Source organism: Prionailurus bengalensis, chromosome C2 (genome assembly GCF_016509475.1).
Source record: "Prionailurus bengalensis isolate Pbe53 chromosome C2, Fcat_Pben_1.1_paternal_pri, whole genome shotgun sequence".
Taxonomy (NCBI): domain Eukaryota; kingdom Metazoa; phylum Chordata; class Mammalia; order Carnivora; family Felidae; genus Prionailurus; species Prionailurus bengalensis.
The window spans coordinates 83,662,091-83,683,029 of NC_057350.1; the positions used below are offsets into that span (position 1 = coordinate 83,662,091).

At 49.7% G+C, this 20,939-nt stretch overlaps 1 protein-coding gene across 2 annotated transcripts; it reads right to left on the reverse strand.

The window, feature by feature from the left end:
* Window positions 1-499: 499 nt before the first annotated feature.
* On the reverse strand, window positions 500-15,920 carry DVL3 (dishevelled segment polarity protein 3). 2 transcript variants are annotated; one of them, XM_043594760.1, is made up of 16 exons: window positions 15,489-15,919; window positions 10,147-10,216; window positions 9,512-9,633; window positions 9,281-9,390; window positions 8,977-9,112; window positions 8,702-8,795; window positions 8,418-8,487; window positions 7,659-7,798; window positions 7,399-7,475; window positions 7,216-7,283; window positions 6,911-7,060; window positions 6,218-6,349; window positions 5,865-6,032; window positions 2,659-2,874; window positions 2,150-2,560; window positions 500-1,294 (listed from the first exon to the last, which is right to left on the reverse strand). In XM_043594760.1, exons 1-16 carry the CDS (start codon window positions 15,647-15,649, stop codon window positions 1,263-1,265), a joined length of 2,157 nt encoding a protein of 718 aa, XP_043450695.1. In that variant the 5' UTR covers window positions 15,650-15,919; the 3' UTR covers window positions 500-1,262. The 2 variants fall into 2 exon arrangements, with proteins under 2 accessions (XP_043450695.1, XP_043450696.1); XM_043594761.1 differs by lacking the exon at window positions 2,659-2,874 and having other exon boundaries at window positions 15,489-15,920.
* Window positions 15,921-20,939: the final 5,019 nt, after the last annotated feature.

The following is a 20,939-nucleotide window of genomic DNA, read 5'->3' on the forward strand; positions in this document are numbered from 1 at the left end:
TTCAAGCCCATAACTGTTCCTAGCTGGTTAGCCTACATACAGTGTGATGAAGATAACCAGGATTGGAATTCAGGAGGAACACACTTGATGGGGGAATGAGTTGAGTCCATATGGATATGTCCATGGTGATGTCCAGTGGGTGATGATACAGATCCAAAATTTGGAGGGAAGTTGGGGCTGAAGATACATGTTTTAGAATCACCAGCATATCAATGGCAATTGAGGACATCAGTATAGGTGACACCATTTGGCGAGTAAATATAGAGGAAAGAGAAGTGAACCAAAGAACACAAGGAGCACCAACATTGAAGGCATGAGCAATACTGGAGGAATTCTCAAGGGAGTTGAACATGGTAGAGTCAGAAAAGTTAAAGAAGTATAGGAGGCAGCCCTATAGTGGTGGCTACAGAAAGCCGTGGCCTGGGCTCCTGGAAGGCAGGCAAGACTGAGTCACACTTCCAGCACAGCCCTTATGCACCAAAAACTCCAGAAGTATTTGTTAAAATGTCCCTACCCTGGTTTGCCCCAAAGCCTGGAGCTTAAGACTTAGTTGTACTCTTGACACCTCAGTCCTAAAAGTATGGAAGCTTAGGTGAGCCAGGAGAATTTATAGAAGAGGCTTAAAGAGACCATGATTTGTTTAAACTGTAGAATAAGGTAAAAAATAAAACCCGGCATTTTAGAGGTCTCAGAAGACCCCCTGCCCAACCTTTCTCTGGGGTATCATGGTTATTGTGAAATAAGGGTGTTGGGGTAGGAAGTGGGGTGAGAACAGCCTGTCAGTTGTTTACGGAGTCCTCTGCTGAGCCTGACCTGAGATCCAGCTTATGGGCTTTATCCAGGTAGGAAGATGATGGGGACATGTGTGGATGGTTTGGGGAGAGGGAAGTCAGGGGACCAGCCCCACAACTTCGGAGAGAAGGTCCAGCCCTCTGAGCAGGGACCAGCCCTGAGGTTTAAGTGAACTTGCATAGACACGTGTATGTGTATGTGTTTGTGTATGTATATGTGCGTGTGAGAGAGAAGGAGAGAGGGCGAGAGAGAGAGTGAGAGAGTGAGAAAGGGAGAGTGGGATGGGCACTCTGTGGAAAGGGGAACAGTCTCTCATACATGGGTGAGAGGCTGGAACCCTCCAACAAAGCCTAGTGACTCAACATGTTGAAGTGTGGGGTTGGGGGCTGAACATCCTTGGGAAGCCCTGAGGGGCTGCTGAAGCAGGGTTCCTGGTCTCCTCGGAGGCTGGGCCTCCCCTTGATGGGGGCTCACAGAAAGTCAAACAGCCCGAAATTCTTGGCTGCTCCAGGCCCAGGAAAAATTGAGGGAAGAAAAAAGAAAGAAAAGAAATGTTTCAGGCCCAGAGGTGAGATGAGCCTGCTGGTTAGTAGGGTTAGGGGTCGGAAGGAACCAGCACACAGGGCAGGCATGGGGGTGTGGATGTAGGGGTAGAACAGATATGCTTCCTGAAAGCCACTAGCAGTTCAGGCAACTAAGGGGGTCCTTTGGGCCTCTAGTGAAGGCCAGCACAGGCAGGGATCGTGTGGATGGTTATTATAAATGACTATAGCTCTAGGGTGCAGGACTGGGGCAGCGATGGGGGTGGGGTGGGCAGTTAGGAAGAGGAATAAATGGAGCAAATATTTTTTGGTGTCAGTATTGCGGGGGAAAAGTCAAGAGATTGGCACACATGCTTGAGGAGATGCAGTTAATAGAGGGCTGATGTAGCTGACTGAACAGTGCAAGGTTGCTGCGGGGGGAAAAGGCGGGGAGAAGGGGGTGAGCAGGGCCTCAAGGGCACCACTGGGGTAACTCCTGAAGTGTTTGTGGGGAATAAGGAGCAGCACCAGCAAGTCAGGTCCCAGTGACACGAAGGATCCTGGCAAGTCCTAGGCAGCAGTTAGTCGAGCAGAGGGACAAGCTGGGGCTGATGGCAGGTTAGGGGCCGCAGTGGCGATCGGTGGGTGCACCCCGCCCTCGCTGCGCCCAGCGAGCAGTTAGCGCGCCTGAATTTAGTTCAATTTATTTCCCTTTCAGGTACCAGACAAAGTAAAAAAGACGGACGGATGGAGAGAGGGACGCAACCGCCCAGGGGTGGGAGTGGGATGGACGTGGGGGAGGGGTCCTGTTCACATCACATCCACAAAGAACTCACTGGGGTTTCCCATGGCCATGCGGAAGGACTGTCTGCTGGCTGTCAGTTCGGGGGGCACGGAGGCCAGGTCGCGACCCGGAGGGGCTCCTGGGGGCCCCATGGCCGCGGGCGGAGGGGGCATCATCAGCATGGGGGGACCGTAGAGAGGGGGCACGCCAGGGGGGCCGTAGCTCGGGTGCGTGTGGTGACTGCGCAGGCTGCTGGCCATTGAGTGGTGGCTGCGGTGGCTATGCTCGCTGGCGGCAGGACCTGAGCGCTCGCTGGGCGCCCGCTCCCGCGGCCCCCGCAGGCTGCTGCGGGTTGTGTGGTCCGACTCGCTGCCGCTGCCGCCAGACTTTGAGTCCCCCGCCTTCGGGTCCTTCTCCTTCCGTCGGTCACTGCCGCTACGGTTGGAGCCACTGCTCCGGCTGCCTGTAGGGGACAGGCAGGGACAGGATGGGGGATGCTCAGATCTTGCAGAAGCTTGGGGCTCATCTGTGCACCCCCCACCCCCAAGCCCCCTGCCTTACCTTCACTGTGCTGACTGCTGGCGCTGCCCCCACCATAGCTGTATCCCAGCTCTGGGAAGCCTGGGTGAGGGTTGTAGGGGTGCGGGGGCGGCGGGTACTGGTAAGGGAAAGCCATGGGCCAAGGGGCTGCCCCTGGGTGTGGCAAAGGGGCCAGCGTGTCCTGGTCAGAGGCGCCGCTGGAGCCATCGTGATCATGGAGGGACAGGTTGGCCATGTCTGCAGAGGGGAGGGGAGGGCCAGATGAGCTGGGTCATGCCCCTAGGTCAGGAGAGAAAGGTCCCCCAGTCTAGGTAGGGTGGGTACATTTGCGATGACACCAACAGCAGTGGTAGTTTGTCCCCCAAATGAGAGGAGGCATAGGTCAGAGATCTCTCACTTCTTCACACCCCCTCTGCCACCCACCTAGATGGTGGAGAGGGACACCCTATGGACACAGCCCCAAGGAAAACCCTCCTCAGGAGGGCCCTGAGTCACCACTTCAGATGCTCAGTGCCAAATCCTTACGCTCAACTCCCAGTCTCAGGGAGGCCCCCTTCTAAGCGTTTGACAGTTTCTCCTCCTTCCTTAGTGGGCCACAAGGAGCATAACTTTTAATTGGTAATTTTCTCCTTTGTTCACTTAGATGGTAAAGGTAGGGGAATGTGGGAAGCTGAAATACCAGACAGGTATTGCATACCTGCGATTCATTAGGCACAATACAAAGCACTTCACCTCATGCAAATGTTATCACATTTTTTCCAGATGAGGAAAGTGAAGTCCAGGGAGGTTAAATGACTGGCCTGAGGTCAATCCAAATTGTAGCCAGAGCAGAAGCTAAGAGTTGCTTCCTTTCTTCTTACCTTTCCAGATGAGTCATTAGTAAGGAGTAGGGAACAGTTTGGGGAAATTTAGGTGAAATTTTGCCCTCTCCTTTCACCTAGGACTAAAAAAAAAGTACCCATTATAGGCCAGAAAGAACATAGGCCTTTCAGATTCTCCCTATACAAAAGCCCTTGGCCCAGATAAATTTTCTGGTGCTGCTGGAGAAGGTGGGAAGGGCTCAGAAAGAGAACAACTTAGGTGCCTCCTCTGTGCCCTCGATTCCCAGGGAGGCCTCATTCTTCACAGCACTCATCTCAATGTGTTAATGTGACCTGGTCAGGAGAGGGGGATCTGAGGGGGCTGAGGCAGTCTGTGGAGTCTACCAGCTAAGCCATCGACCTGTTAAGGCCTGCAGCTAGCACGGGGCTGGGGGTGGGGGTTGGTGAGAAGCAAGGGCCTGCCTTGGCTCATGCCCCAAGAGCTGGTGACTATTTCAGCCTCCAGGTTGTTGTCCTGAGGGGAGTTAACTGTGGACTGCTGGGGCTGGCTACCCAGGTCACCAACTCTTTCCTTTGAGTCTGCTACATTCCCAGCTGAGGAGACCTTGGCCAGTGAGAAGAAAAAGACCTCTGTTAGCATATCCCTGAACTGGGTCTCTGGGGGCCTTGGCCCATGGGTAGAAAGAAGACCCAGGAGGCCCAGGGATAGAACAACATCTCTTGAGCAAAAACCACAGCTGTCTTGAGAAGGTTTAGGTGTCCCTAGATGTTTGGGGCTAGGCCTCACTTCTGCTAATGATGGTAATAATAACCATATAGAATTGAGTCTAAGAAGCCATTAATTTTAAGGTGTACCCCAACTTTAGAGATATTGCAATGTGAAAAAAATGTTCACCTTAGAATCAATTAAATATATGAAAAATGGAGAACTTTTTTTAAGAGCACTTACAGTGGGACAAACATGGTGCTAAAAGCATTATACACATTGTCTTAACCTCAAAACAGCTCTAAAATAGGTTCTACTATTACCTCCAAATTACAGATCAAGGAATTGAGACAATGAGAGGCAGTGTCACTTACTCATGTCTACATAGTCAGGGCGGAGTTAGGATTTGAACTCAGAGCTATCCAACTCTAAAACCCTATGCATCCACCACAGACTTGTGCTCTGCAGCAACAGCCTTTCTAATCCTAGAACCTAATCTGAAGCATTTTAAAAGTTAGCTTTTGGGGGCACCTGGGTGTCTCAGTCAGTTAAACATCTGACTCTCGGCTTCAGCTCAGGTCATGATCTTGCAGTTTGTGGGTTTGAGCCCCACATCGGGCTCCGCGCTGATAGTGCGGAGCCTGCTTGGGATTTTCTCTCTCCCTCTCTCTCTGCCCTTTCCCTACTTGTTCTCTCTCACTCTCTCCCAAAAGAAATAAATAAACTTAAAAAAAAACAAAAATAAAAAACAACACACAAAGGTTAGCTTTTGGACTCCAGCCAGCAAGCACCCTTGGCTGACAAAAGGCTCCCTGAGGCAGAGGTGGCTGCTGGGAATGCTCCAAGTCCTGAAATGTCCTGTTTTGAGAACTCCCCTTCCTTCCCAAGGTATGTCTATGTGCTCAGGAGGAGAAGTGGGGGGGGGGGGGGTTCCCTGAGACCTCTCCTCCTTAAAAACCCTCACTGGCTTTGCACTCTCTCAGGATCAAGTCCAAACTGCTCAATGCAGCTTGCAGAGTCCTCTACAAGCTGGCCCTGACAGCTTTTCCAGTTTTGTCCCAAGGTCCAGCCTAGCCTCAAGGGTATGAAGAGGCTGGGGATGTGGGGCCTCAGGGCAGCCCTAGGTCTTGCCCTGGTGGAACCTGCTTGATGCTTAGAGGCTGATCGGGGGCCAACAGGAGGATCTGCGTTTGACTTTGCTAAGACAATGTTTCTGCAATACCACACACCTAGGTAGCCCCAGATGGTGGTAAAAATGAGGACTCTGGAGCCAGAAAGACCTGGATCCCCAAGGCCTAACTCTGCTTCTGGCTGTGAGAATGGGTGGACTATCTAACATCTCTAAGTCTTGGTTTCCTCAGCTAAAATAGGGATAGTGATCCACCTCACCCAAGGGTGAGGAGGTGGAGGTTGTGAGGACTGAGAGTGATATGCTGCTTAGAAACAACCAGCATGGTGCCAGAAACACATCAGGCACTTAGAAAATGCCAGCCCCAAGAGGGGACGCAGAGAAGGTGAAAAGGCCTGACTTGGCTCTGCTTCTACTAGAGAGGGAGGCCTGTGTCAGGCCTTGAGTTGGGCCCCCAGCTCAGCTGCCTGCTCACGCTTTGTGTGGGTTCCCTGGAGTCTGCTGCCACATCCCTGGGCACCTCCCCACTCCCAGCCAGGAGACAGAGCAAGGAGGTGGGGGAGGCACATACTGCCACAGAGGTCACCGAAGATGTAGTAGCACTGCTCAGAGAAGGTGATCTTGTTGACAGTGTGGCGGATGAAGCCGGCTTTCAGCAGGTTGCTGGCATATTTGCGGGCCTCTCGCCGGTCAGTGAAGCCTTCCACGTTGTGGTACAGCCAGTCCACCACATCTGAGCCTGGAGGCAAGGCAGCCACTTGATGGGGAGGCCCACCTGACTTGGGCTCATCTGACCTCACAAGAGCCATGAGGCTGGGGCTGGTTCTAGCTCAAAGGAGTGGCCCGAGGGCCACTTTAGCCCCCAGCCTGCCCTGCACCATCACTCCCCACCCCAGCCTTCATCCCACCATGGGGCCCTCTCACCGATGAAAGCGTTGGGGATGGTAATCTTGAGCCACATGCGGTCACGGACCTCCAGCCCAGATTCAGGGGAGGCCATGGCTTTTACGATGGCGGCCATGTCACTGTGGATGGATAGGTGGAAGTCGTCTAGGCCTAGGGGTGGGAGGCAGAATGGTGAGGAAGAAAGGGGTTATAGAGTTAGGTAGAGAAGAATTTGCATCGCAGCTCTACCAATGTTGGGCACATTACTGATTTCTAGGACACTCAGTTTCCTCTGTAAAAATAGGGACTTTAATATCTATTTCGAAGAGTATATCTGAAGAGAGAAATAATATAAATGAAGATGCTTAGCATAGAATATGTGTATTATAATGAAAACAGCAGTCATTTATTGAGTGCTTACTTCATGCCACATATTGTGATTGAGGCTTCACTTATATTCTCTCATTAAACCCCCAGGAACCTGGTAGACTATGTATCATTAGTCCTGTTTTACTAGAGGAAACAGGCTCACTGGATGCTCAATACAGGTCCAGAAGCAAACACTGTTTAGTGAGGGTTAGGTGTCCACTGAAGGAAGCTGCAGTGTGAGGTAGCTAGGATGAACTCCCAGCTCCCTCTCACTTTTAAGCAAGAGTTTCCATGTCGGCCTTCATCAGTCCCTCCCACCTTGCCCCGTCTGGCTGGGCCTAGGGGGCAGGGCTGGACACTCACGTTCTGTATCAGGGATGGAGCTGGTGATGGAAGAGCTGGTGGAGGTGATGGTGCTCAGGGAGGGGCTCATGCCATAGGCAGGGAAGGTGCCGGTCATGGCTGCAGTGTGGGAGACCCAGGCGGCAGGGTCAATGGGCCGGATGGGCTCGCCTGCAGGGAGGATGAGAGGTCAGGGGCCGCCTACCCTGTCCACTGCCAGGCCCAACAGGGTAGGTATGAGGGCTCAAGGCAACACAGAAGGAAGGAGAGACAGGGCTCATGTATGCCAAGCACCGGCTTTAGGGCTGAGTCCCCCATCCACTTACTCCTGGGCAGTGTGAAGCAACCACGTGGACTTGGGTCCCAGCACTTGGCTACAGTCAGGGTGATGGGCCTGAAAGCAAGGATGACCCTAGTGAGGGCAGGATGTGTGGAGGCCAGACCAACCCCCTTGCTTGAGAATCAGAAATGCCTGCCCCCTCCTTCCCAACATCCCATCCCATCCGTACCCCGGTTTGTGCACAATCTCCCGCAGTACCCGGACTGCGTCGTCATTACTCATGTTCTCAAAGTTGATCTCGTTTACCTGGGAGAGAGGGCCAGGAGTGGGATAAGCAGCTGGGTTGGGGAGGTGGGTAGGGAAGCAGAGCTTGGTGGATCAGGAGGTCTTCCCCCTACCAAGAAGTGGCCTCTAAATGAGCAGGGTACAGAGGGTAGGAATATCTCCCTTCTCCCCACCCACACCGCCACGCCGGGTGGGCAGTGGTACCTGTAACAGCATATCTCCTGGCTCGATGCGTCCATCTGCAGCCACAGCCCCACCCTTCATGATAGAGCCGATGTAGATGCCTCCATCACCACGCTCGTTGCTTTGGCCCACAATGGAGATGCCCAAAAAGTTGTACTTTTCTATAGAGAGTAATAAGACCTTAAGAGGGGAACAAGGTTCCTACCTAAATTCCAAGCCCTTTATTAGTAAAGGGTGGAAAGGGATGGGAACTAACATTCATTGAACCTGAATCAGGTCCTGTGTTCAGGATGGTCAAGAATATTTCCATTTAATCCTTGTTAGTTCTGCCACAGGGACTCTTAGTCCCATTTTACAAAACAGGCAACTGAGGTTCAGAGAGCTTCAATGACTTTTCTAAGCCGTTACGTGGCAGGATTCAAACTCAGGCTTAAATTCCAAGGTTGGGAATAACTATAGCCAGTTATTTCCTAAAGAGAGTGCCTATGACAGACATCAGAGAGCAACAAGCAACGGCTGAAAAATGGGAAGGGGGATAAGAATCAGAAATCACTTCCTCCAGGAAGCCTTCCTTGCCATTCTCTGCTTCTACAACTCTCTGTGCTGATCTCTGTCACGGCCCTGATCATGAGATACTGAAACGATCAGTTTATGTACCAGTTTATGTTTATGAGAGAGAGCTCCTCGGGGGCAGGGAATGTATCTTATGCCTCTCTGACCTCCTCAAGTTTGCCCAGTGTCTGGCATATAAATGTTCAAGAGTTGTTTCACCAGACTCACCCATGTTGAGAGTGACTGTGATGATGTTGAGTGACATGGTGGAGTCCGTGATGCTGCTGAAGGACGAGGACTGGAATAGATAGAGGCCTTGAGCAGCAGGTAGGGGTCCCAAGAACTCACTGTTCCCACCTAGCTCTTCCTCAAGGGGAGCCTTCAGTACCCCCTCCCCTCTAAGGCTCTAAGCCTGGCCCAATAGGAGGGGGTCTAAGGAAGCACACACCCTGGAAATGCCTGGACAGGGCTCGGTCTGCCCCCACCCATCCCTGGCATCTCAGGCCCCATACCCGCTCAATCCGCGAAACCTTCTGCTTCCTCCGCCGCCGCTTATGTCTTCTCATCAGGCGTGAGGCGCTGCTCTGCTCTGTGGAGCTGCTGAACCTGGGGGGCCCACAGTCGTTCCCCACCAGGCTGGCCCAGCCCTGCCCCACAAGAGGCACTGCAGGGCCCAAGTCCCCCACGCAAAGCCCATGGCCCTCCCAGGGTCCCAGCATCCTTAGGGGTCAGGGCTCTTGGAGGGGCGGTTACCTGCCCCATAGTACCAATGAAACCAAAGCCCCACCTGCTGGTGGAGTCATCCTCATCCGAATCAAAGAAGCTGGTGGTCTCTAACTCGCTGCTCATAAGGGTGGATGAGCTATCGTAACCCCCTGGCTCTCGCCGCCGCTCCCCCTTTGCAGTTCCATTTAGCCGGGTTGCTGTAGGGAATAGAGGCAGCTGGGTTCACAGTGTCAACGCAGGAGGGAAGGACAGACACAGGGAGGGGCTAGGGGCTGCACCGGGGCTAGGCATATCCAGAGCTCAGAACAGAGCTGAGGGCAGCTGAATGGAGGAGTGGAGAAGGCGTCTGTTTAGGGAAGACGCACTGTGTTCTGGGCCGTCCCTCCTGCGTGGCCGCTCACGCTGGGCTGACACCAAGGAGTCTGTCTCTGTGTCATTGTCCAAGTTCTCCTGGCTGCCTCCACCAGCATGAGGGCTGCAGGGAAGAGAAGACTTGGTGGGAGAGGGGGCAGGGCTGGGGGCTCCCTCCCCCAGCCCTGGGCTGAGCTGATGCTGCCCTTCCCCAAGGGCCCTCTCCACTCTGAGGTCACACTCACTGGAAGGATGGGGGCCGGGAGTCCCCAATGCCTCCTGTGCGTTCCATGGGTGGTGGCAGTTCCGATGGGTTGTCAGCACAGAAGGGAGCAGGCTCTGGGTGTGAGCCCTCAGCAGACACCAACTGATGGGGAAAGAATGGGTGGGTAGTAGGTACAGGGGCGCCAGGGAAATAGCAGATGGCTTCTGGAAGGGCATGCAGACTTGGGGAGAATGAAGCAGGGGACATGGAGGAAGAAGAGAGAGGACTGTGCAAGGTCAGCTGAGGGAAGGAATGGACTCAGTGCTGCCAGCACTGATGGGGGGATGGGAGGCATGGGTTGTTGGAAGTGGCATGGGGGCAGGGAACAAGGGTCAGTGGTCCAAAAGAGAGGTTGGCTGGAATCTGAGGCAAAGTGCTTCAAAAGGCATATAGGAGACATTGTCCTACAATGTCCCACATTTCCCCCTACCCCCGGCCAACTAACCTTTCACCAAGGCTACATAATCTGTGGGGAGAAACAGTTCAGGTAGAAAACTCAAGGAAGATTCAGATATTGAAGCATAAAACCACCAGCTACAATCTTAGCAATGCTTTTCCTCTGTCCAGCCCACCATAGGAATATAGGAGGAGGGGGTGCTGAGGAGAGCTCCTTACCCAGGACACCACCCGGCCATTGAAGCAGGGCAGCTTGGCATTGTCGTCAGAGATTTCCTCCTTCACCACTCTGCAGGGAAAGGGTGGGGGTGTCAGAATGAGCTTTCTGGGGTGGAAATGGAAGTGTCCTCACAATCCTAACTCAGGGGGTCCTCCACCCTAACCTGGGAATCAAACCACCAGCCTAAGCCTTTCAAATGGGAGAAGTGGGGGTCACCCAAGGACAGCTCTTTAGCACCACCAGGAAGACACCAGCCCTGCCCAGGCCAGATGCTGCCCTAGAGCGTCCTCTCAGTCATCAGGTGATTGCAAATTACACCTGACAAATTGCTGTCCCCCCTAGTGTGGCCATTCCCTAAAATCTCGAAAGGGCTTTACCTAGCCCCAACATAGCTCTTTTGGGCTAGACCTATTCTTTCCCTCTGACCCTAAACTAGGAAAAAGTACACCCTTATTTCTCTTTCCCTTCTTAGTTGGGAATCCTGACATTCTTCTGGAAGGTGTGGATGAGGAGTTTAAGGAAATTAGGAAAGAGAAGGGAAAAAGATATTTACTGAACATCCTCCACTGCCACTATGGTAATAGCAACAAACTGCTCTCATTTACTGGGCATGTATCATGGGCCAAGCACTAAGCTAAGCACTTTGCTTATTTCATTTCATTTAATACTCACTGCAATGCTGAGATAGATACAGATGGGGAAATTAAGACTTAGTAGGTTCAGAAATTCACTTACAGTCACATCACCAAGAAGAGCTGGAATTTGAATCTTGGTCAGCCTGACTCTTTAGCCTTTATTCTTACCTATTATACCATCTTATCTCTCTATAGTTAGAATGTATAATCTTCACATCACCTTCATTGTGTGGACAATATCCTCTTTTTATGAGTAAAGAAATGGAGAAACATTTAGTAACTTGTCCAGGGCCACAGAGCAGAAAGACATCAGAACTAAAATTCAACCCCAAGCTTGCCTGACTCTAAAACCCATGCTCTTCCCATGGTACTTTGCATTCTTTCCTGTACAGTGAGAGGTGATGTGGATCTGTGGTGGGTAAGGGTTGGAGAGACAGGGATGTGGGGCATGGCAGGGGTGGGATGTGTATACAGGCATGTAGTCTGGCTTGAGGGGTGCATCAAGGCGAGAAGTCAGACTATGACTACAGTTTGGGGACCCCCAGACTGTGTCAAACACCCTAGGAGTACAGAGTTGGAAAGATGCCATCAATGGCAAGAGGAAGACATGTGCCTGGGATTGTGAGCAGAGAGGGAAGATAGCAAGGAAGGAGGCTGGGAAGCCTAGTCCTTCCTTGTTCTTGGAGCAGCTTCTGCCTAGAGCTGGGAACATGCCTGGCTCCTTGTGATGCTCACATTCTTGGACTCATAGTCAAGTTTGAAGACTGAGCCTGCCCTTCTCCCTCCCATCCAGCTCTGGCTCCTACACCATTTCCAACCCCACAAAGACCCCAAGAAAGCATCACAAGTCAGGCCGATGATGCCAGAAAGCCTAGAGACAGAACATGCTGAAAAGAAGGGACATGGAAGTAGCTCAGACTCACCAGCCAGTCTGGCCATAGGGTACCCTAAACTTGCAGCCCACAAGGGGAACTGGGACTCACAGGAAAATGGGGTATGTGGGCCAAATGGCAGAGACTATGACCTGCTCTGGAGAGGATCTCCCTGTAGTGGGAAACTGCTGCTGAGTCCCCACCACTCACTCCCCCAGCAGGCCCCACAACACAGCTCCACACTACAGATGTTTCCTCTCTTTCTAGGGGTCACCGACAGGTCGCCAAGGCTCTGCTGACTCACAACGATCAGCTGATCTTCAGCAGCAGCCTTGGGGGACCTCAGACAAGCCTCCCCCTCACACCACGGAGATGAATGGTTCAGAGTTCCATGCCACACACACACACACACACACACACACACACACTCCAAGCAGAGTTGGACAAATCTGGGTTCTAATTCTGCCACTTATTAGCCCTCCTATCTCAGAGAAGTTTCTTAACTTTTCCAAGCCTTTTCTTGTCCTAGTAAGTGGGATTTGTAAACGCCTGGCATGGTCTAGGATTACAATAAAAGCGAATTACTAACCGTGTCAATTTTTAGCAGGGTCTATTCTCTCTTTCCAACTATGTGTAAATTTCTAAGGGCAGGGACCAAACAAATCTGCTCACTGTTGTCCATTCAATTAAAAAGTCTTTGCTAAGAGCCCAGCAGGTTTTAAATCCTATGCTGGCCATTGTATAAAACCTCAAGAAGCATCAGACCAGGAGCCTGCCTTGTCCTTGGAGGTTATGGCCCAATGGACAATTCACACAAGTATATGGCAAGTGGGAAGTAGTCAGAACCACAAGAGCAGCAGATGTGTTCATTGGACAGATGTCTGTTGAGTAGGTGTCTTTGGTGTCATGTCCTGGCTAGGAGCTGGGTTGGTATAAGGGTAAACAGGATAAAGTGTCATAACTTTAAAAGCTAAACCCAGAGGATGGGAAAATTTGGCCCCAGGAAGACAAGAGGAGTGTGCTCTCAGTACCAAGTGCAGAGGCAAGGCAGTGTGTGACATGGAGTGGGCAGGAACATAGTGGCCCAACTTCCCATGTTGCTCCTACCTACAGCTCAAGGCCACTCTAATATTCATCCACCATCTCCCTCAGTGGTGAAAATGTTTATTCTTCCTCCATTATCCAAGTAATTTAAGAGGGTTGGGCCTACCCTAGCTTGACAAATACTTCTGGAGACCAGATGGGAGTTGGGGAGTCCTCAGGCCTTATAAGCCAGAACCTTAGAGGCTGAGCCTGGAGAGCAGCCTTCCTCCTCTGACCCACTCTCCATCTGTCAGCAGAGGTGGCTGGCCTCTGCCCGACCCTGGTCTCATGGGGCTAGGATAAGTGGCAACCCTATCATCTCTACAGTTTGCCAAGGCTCAGCATCTCCTTTGGAGAGGATGTGTCTGTTAAACAGTGATAATAATACCTACAATTGTGTGATTAAGGTCTTAGACTTTGGAGCCAGATTCCTGATGTAAAATCAAGCTCTGCCACTTACCAGCTATGTGACCTTGGGTAAATTACTTAAGTTTTCTGTGCTCTAGTTTTTTCATGTAAAAACTGAGGATATTACTACTTATTTCATAGGGCTGTTAAGATGATTAAATAAAGATTTGAAAAGCATTTAGATCAGTGCATGTATACCAAAGTACCATAAAAAAATTTGTTAAATACATGAAATAAATATATACTTCTTAGCTACTAGTCCTGTGACAAGACAGCCCTACCACGTCTCCTGCTCATTAATCCTTCTGGGGATAAAAACAAAACCAATCTCCCCCTTTAGCTTTGTTCTCAACTCTGTTAAAACAGTCTACTATAACATTTTGCAAACGATGGTTCAAGTACCACTAATGTATGCAAGATCACTTCAGGTGTACCTGATGAATATTTAATGCAATAGTTAAGTATTTTTTTTAACATATTTTAGAAAGAAATACAAATAGAAAATCAGACCTGTGATTTCATATTACTGACTGGGTCAAGCTAAGAAGGAGTGAGTGGGCTGACAGTGGATTTGAAGAATAGTATTAAGTTAACAGTGAGCAGATGTAACTATGATTGTAGTTAGGCCTGGCTTGATAGCAGCCCGGGTGGAGTGGGAGGCAGCCCAGAGAGGTCTAGGTTTAGGAGGTGGGAGCTAAGCCCAGTGGGTTCAGGGGTGAGTTGGGAGTGGAGACACAGGCCTACCCTAGTCCCTTAAGGCAAATGACCCCAGCACACTGGACTCTAACTGATTTCCCCTATCCCATACCCTGTGGCAGCATCTTGGTCTCTTCCAGCTCTGTTTTTCTCTTACCAGACCAAAGCATCTGCCCCCTCACTCTCACCCCTTGCAGATCGATCGATCCCTCTTCAGAATCTTCCAATCAGGAGTGTCTGTCCCTGGACTAAAGCCAGACAATGATTACTACACTACAAGTACCTCACCCCAGGGTAGGAACAACAACAGAAACGGGACTGGTCAGAAGCTGCATAGCACTTCCCACTGCACAAAGCGTTCTCACACATAGGATCTCATGGGCTCATCAAACCCTGAGTTCCATGGGGAAAGGTGACAGCAAAACATGCTAGTCAGAAGAGAGAGAAGATGCTTGCTTTCCAGGGCCAGGAGGGCAGGGGTCTTGGAAGAGAAGCCAGAAATATCAACACCAGGGAAGAGAACATCTCCCCTCACTCAGCTCTGGGGCCTCAGCTCCAAAGAACAGTGCAGGCCTCAGGCTAGGGCAGGAGAGACAGCCTTTAGGCCTAGAGGGCCCCGGGAAGGCCTTCCCTACAGGCCTCCAGGCCCAGTGCCCAGTTAGTGTGGGGCAGGCAAGCCTGGGGGCCTCCCCTTCCCCCAGTCCCCTGGGAGTTATGGGGGGGGGGGGTTTGTGAGGGGATGGGCCAGGCTCCCCCTCCCAGGCCAGCTGCTACAGAACCTTCCGGCTCCAACATTCCATCCCCTCTTAAAGGGAAAGTCGCTGCTTCCAAACTCAGCCTGTCCAAAGCCCTGCAGCTGGGTGGAGAAGACCCCGCCAGAGAGGGGAAGATGAAGAACACTAAAAGACTTTCTGGCCCTCCCATCCAGGCTCTGAGGCCCTTTCCAAGGTCTCCCCCTTGGCCACCATTGGCAGGAAAAAGGCCCCAGTTCTGAAGGGAAATCAGTACCTAGGCTAGTGGGGACTTCTCAGGGGTCAGGCACTCTGATTCTCTGACAACATCCCGAACACCCCACAAGGGAGGGGAGACAGCTAAGTAAACATTAGGTTTGCTGACCTTAGCTTGCAGCCTTAGTCCCTGAGCCCCCCCAACTCCCCCTCCCTCTAGTTCAAAGTCCCCAGCAAAGCCCCTGGAAGCACTACTCCAAATATGGCTCTGAGTCGTGGAGCTGAAAAGATGGAGAAGAAGGCCGAGTGCCAAACATCCTAAGTCTATGCTAAAAGGTGGCTCCCTTGGCAGGAGGAAGGTTAGGGACTCTGGCTCTGGAATCGGGTGGAGGGGGGTGTGTGTGTAAGTGGGCCGCTGGTCTCTGAGGAGGTGAGGAGGCTCGGAACTCCGGTTGCTCTTGGGGAGTTGGTCGTCCTCCTAAACTAGGGGGGCCTAGGTCCCCCATAAGAGGCAAAAGGAGAATCCCTAAAGAGGCTGGAACTCCAGCTGAAAGAGGCGGCCCAAATGGCCAAGTCGCCCCTAGAATCCTTAGGTAGGGCTAGAAGCCAGTGTAGCAAGGGGAGTCCAAACTGGCTGAGTGGGCCGCGAGAAGCCGGAGGGGCCCGGGTCCCCCAGAGGTGAGGCGGGGGCCATCCTCACCCGAAATCGTCGTCCATAGACTTGAAGAAGAACTTATAGCTGGGTCGCTGCAGAACGCCCTTAAAGTCCGCCAAGGTGACGCGCTCGGCGGGCAGGGGCAGCTTCACCAGGTACGGCGTCTCCTGCCCGTCCAGGTGGTAGATGATCTTGGTCTCGCCCATGGCTCCGGCCTCGGGCCCCGGGGCCCGCGCGCGGCCTGCTCCGGCGGCCGGGCCGGGCCTTTCGGGCGGCGACGGCGCTCGGCGCGGCCCAGCGGTTCAGCCTCGCTCGGCAGCCGGCCGCGGCGCCAGCTCCCTTGTTCTCCGGCCGCTCCCGGGTCCCAGCGCCGCCTGCCGCTGCCGCGGCCGCCGCTTCCGCTCCCCACTCTCCCGGCTCGGCTGGCGACTACGACTCTTCCGGTGGCCGCGGCCCTCCGGGTTCTGGGCTGCGGCTGGGCCCGCTCCCCTCCCCCGACCCGGGCGCTGCCCCGCCCCAGCACGAGCCCCGCCCCCGTCCGCCGCCGAGCCGCGCTGGCCTCACCGCAGATGGCCCTGCGGACACCCAGCCTACCCGCCGAGCTGCAAGCTTGGCCTCAGGCGCTCAGGTCCCAGGCCCGCGGGGAGATTGGCGGCAGTCGCCTAGGCCCCCAGAAAGGAAGGGTAGATCTCACCAGGGTGGCTACGTTCCCGGACTCACCAAGGCCCCGGCTCTGGACCCAGGGGGGATCTATCGGCTGTTCCTCAGCAGCCTGGGACGGGTGTAACACAGGGGTCACTTTGGTCCCCAGAGTTGGGTGTGTGTGTGTGTGTGTGTGTGTGTGTGTGTGTGTGTGTGATTCTGACCAGGTATCAATGGAGGAAAGTGACCTCCACATGGCCCTTTAGGGTCTTTTGAAAAGCATAGCTGCTGTCACTGAGTCTGTCAAACTGAGTTCCTTGAGGACAGAATGGGATCGAGTTCTGATTTCTTCTTATAACTTCAGTACAATACCTAGGTGCAAAGCAGTGGCTTAATAAATGGATTGATGCAGAACGAGTGCAAGAATGAAAATGAGTGCATGACTGGGACAGTAAGAAACCAGAACTAGGTGTAATCGGTCCCTAATAGATTTTCTCACCCCTTAGTTTTTAATTCATTCAATAAAGTGTCCATTTAGGTGCAAGGCATACTGTAGGGGGTAAAGCAAAACAAGACAGGTAAGACTACTCTCAGGACTTTCACTGATCTGAAAAGAAGCACACAAGCTTGTAATAAATAACTTCAGAGTGACAAATGCTATGAAAAAGATAAAATGGAGCAATGTGATAGTAAAAGGGAGAAGAGAATTATGGGTGGTTAGGGAAGGCCTCTTCCCTTTGAGCTAAGACAGAATGGAAGCAGCAGCAGCTATAAGAGGGTCTGGTGTGGGGGGAAAGCATTCCAAGCAGAGGGCATGGCCAAATATAAAGACTCAAGGCACACATAACTCTCTCCCAATTTGAGGAACAAGGAGGCCATTGTGACTTTAGTGATAGTGGTAGATGAGGCTGGAAACATAGGCTGGGACTAGACCACATAGGTCTTTTAAGGCCACAGTAACAAGTGTGGGCTCCTCCCACTCCATTTTGTATCCTTGTCTAATTAGCATTTTCAGAGTAAGTACCTCTTCCACTAAACTCTTCTGCTCAGGAACCTCTCGACATTCCCCCAGTGCCTTCCAAATATTCTTAGCACTGTATTCAAAACTCTCCATAATCTAAACTGCCAACCTCTACAGCTTTTTGTTTCATAATATGCTGGCTACATTTTTTACTTCAGCAAATCAACCTAATTGCTAGTACCTGCACATATCTTGTGCATTTTCACTTCATACCCTTTTTTTTAATTGAATATATGTGCATGTTAAGATCTTAACAGCATTTCTGTCCCATTTTCCTCCCTACCCCAGTATACTTTTAAAGCTTATACTATTTCTTGATCTATACATTCTAGATATTGCATATTACTTCCACTTTTCATTGATGGATTTTTCTTCCCCCTTCCCCCTAGCCTCTTAAAATAGTAAAATTATCCTTTTTGGTTAAATCAGTATAGATTTTAGTATTGACATTTTCACTGAGTAAATGCTTCCTTCACAACTTTTTGTTTCTGCTGGCATTAATCATAGCCTTCCTTTTTCATTTGCTTTTTTATATATCTACCATTAAGTCTTACTACATAATCTAAGTTTCTCAATACATATTGTTTACATAGTCAAATATATTAGATTATCCAACCATTTTCTCCCTTGGAACCTTCCGCTCTCTTGCTCTGGTCAGCACTGTTGGCTGTCTCAGCCTATGCACGGCTCTCACCCTGGGACTTCTCTGCGTCGTGTTCTGAATTACCTCTCCTCTGTGTTGGATCCCCATTTCCTGGATACTTTTTACTCCTTTGCTTTGGTAAAGCACACCCTTTGGTGGCTTACTTTGAGAGTATGGGAAATAAAACCCCTTTTGAGAACTTGCAAATTTGAAAACATGATTGAGTTGAAAGTAATTTTCCTTCAGAATTTTGAAGGTATCACTACATTGTCTTCCAGCTTCCAGTGTTGCTATTAAGCAGTTGGATCTCTATTTTTCCCTAAGGCTTTGCACATGACTTGTTTTTACTCTTTCTGTAAGTTTTTAGAAGTTCCCTTTATTCCCGAGGTTCTGAAATTTCATGGCGATATATCTTGGTGCTTATTCACTGGGCTAGGCACTTAGTGAGTCCTTTCCATCGAGAAATTCAACAATATTTCCTTACTTAGTAACATCACTACTATTTTCCCCATACTTTTTACAACTTGTTAGATGTTGGACCTTCTGGATTCTTCCTTTATCAACCATTCCCTTTTATTTTTGAATGACTGCATCTTTTTGCAAGATTTTCTTAACATTATTTCCAACCTTTCCCCTATCCAATTGGATAGGTAAAATGTCACAACTCAAAATTCAACTACATAAGGATGGATAACATCTCCATCCTATTCAGTTCTCTAGTCCTCCAATTCTCAGTAGGAAACAATTTACTTAATTTCTAAAAACTTGTTTGAAAAAAATTTTTGTTATCTAGTTCTCCCTTTTCATAGTACTTTCTTCAGACATAATATTTTTTGAGAATAATTATAGCTCTCCCCCCTCCCTGAGGTTTTCAAATAACTCCCTACTTTGTCATGGTTTCCTTGGTTTCAATTTTGTTTTGGTCTCTGCCTTTCATGTTCAAAGTTTCCTCAAATGTTTGATAGCCATTGGCAGTCTATTCACATTTAAGAGTGAAATACTAAAAAGTTGATTGGAAGCTCTGTTGAGGTATAGGGCTTTTTAACTAACAGGATTCACTGTACGATGATCAAATAGGGTAAAGATGGTTTTGGGTTTTGAGAGAACAAAAAGTGTAAGTATTGAAAGGCTTTTTTTCCCCTGCACTTATTCAGCTTGTTTTTGCCTGGTGTGTGCTGATATTCAGAGCCCTACCATTCATACACTTTCACTTAATCCCTCATTTCCAATCTAGCCCCTCACCCCCATCCCCACGTCTGCTCTTGAGTCCAGAGGCTCTAATATCTTTTCCTTAAAGTTCTGAAATTTCATGGGGCTATTTCATTCATTCTCCTGGGCACTCATGAGCTGTTAGTCTGAAAAGTCCTGCCTTTTGGGTTTAAGAAAACTTCATAAATATTTCTTTTATAATTTCCTCTCCATTTCTTCAGACTAAATCTCCCATTTCTTACAGGACAGTTGGGGTAATTACCTGGCTAAACCAGATGAGGTAGAAACCTGGGGGGCCTTTTCTTATACAGATCTTTGATTCTCCTGCACCCACCCCATTCTCAGCCCCAATCCTTATCCCCTTTGCTGAACCTCTTCTGGGTTCAAAAGGGCACATTGGGTTTGCTTCTTGTTAATAACCACCTCAACAGAGAGAACCCATCTCATTCTGCTCTGTTAAATCAACTTTCACTCTTTGATTTATTTTTCATTTTCCAAAATGTTAATGTCTCTTATTCATTGTGATCACCTCTGGTTTTCCTTATTGAGTCATGTGCCTTTTTTGAAGAATTTCATTACTGGCATTTGAATGGGGTTTTTGAAAAAGTAAAACAAAAAACAAAACAAAACAAAACCCCATGTGTTTAGTATACATTTAAATGGAAATCCTTTGCTTTGTTTTTAATATCCCCTTCTACCCTTTCCTACTTTTAGGCCACTCAAGTGTCACAATCCTCTAATCCTTCCCTAATTACTCTTCTGGAAGGAATCTCTTCCTTCTAAAAAGTTCTATAGGCCACCTCTAATCTCTGCTACCCATTAGGTACGAATCAGAGATGCCCTAAAGTTATTTGTATTTAACAGCTCCTAGTAGTCCATGCCATAACCTTCATATGCCCTCTAGGCACTAGTTCCTGCATATGAAAAAGCAGAAACTGAGATTTACTGAACAAGAAAAGTAAATTAAGCCAAATCCTGTTTTTTTACTCTTTAGAAATACTCGGTACTGCCCATTCACACCCTTGAATACAATTCAGTATTCTTTTCCTCAGCTTACTCCTTTTTACCCAACTAAAATGAATAATGGCAACCATTTTCTGTGATGTCCAGGAGGATCACTGGTTACCAGTAACATTTGCCACAGTTTAAGTGTCAATAGGGTAAAGGTTTTAGGACAGCAAAAAAGAGCTTAAAAAGATGAGACAGAAGAGCATGTCTCATAGTCGAAGTTAAAGGGGACAACAGAGCAAAATGGCAAACTCCAGCTTTATCAATGACCAGTTATGGGACCTCTCGGAAATTTAGGTTCTTCATCTGAAAATGGGGATATGACCTATTGTCTACTGTGAAGTTTAAACACATGAAAAGTATTTAGCAAAATGCTTACCATACAGTAAGCCATTTCATAGGATCTTTCTCTGTTCTTAGGATACTCATTGCTGGCTTGGGGTTATATTTGCCTCTGGAGGCAATTTCCCTTCACTGAGACACTGAATATGCTGAAACATAAAGAATTCTAGATTATGAGATTCAAGCCCTTAGCTTTGCTCCTCAGGAGTCTTGAGACCTTAAGCAAACTTCCTTATCTTTAAGATGCTGAATATCCCAGTTTCCCTGATAATTGTACTGGATCTATTGCATAAAGCATGGCAGTTGGTCAATGGACTTTACATATGTTTGGATCATCACCCTCTGGCAGGAAAGTGTTTGCATTAGGACTCTCTATGGCAATAGGCTCAGGAATACTACTCCAGGACCACAAATTGGTCCACAGAGGCTGGAAAAGAATCTAGGCCTTTCACTGCCCTTGAGCCAAGGCAATGGTCAATTAGCAAGGCACCACAGTACCACCTAGTGGCAGTAACACCCTTCCTCTCCCTCTCTCCCAGGTGTTAAGGAAAAGCTGCCAGGTTCAGAACTCTTTGGTCACCTATTTTAAGAGCTGATCAGTCAGAGTTGGAGAGAAACCAAATACATCCCC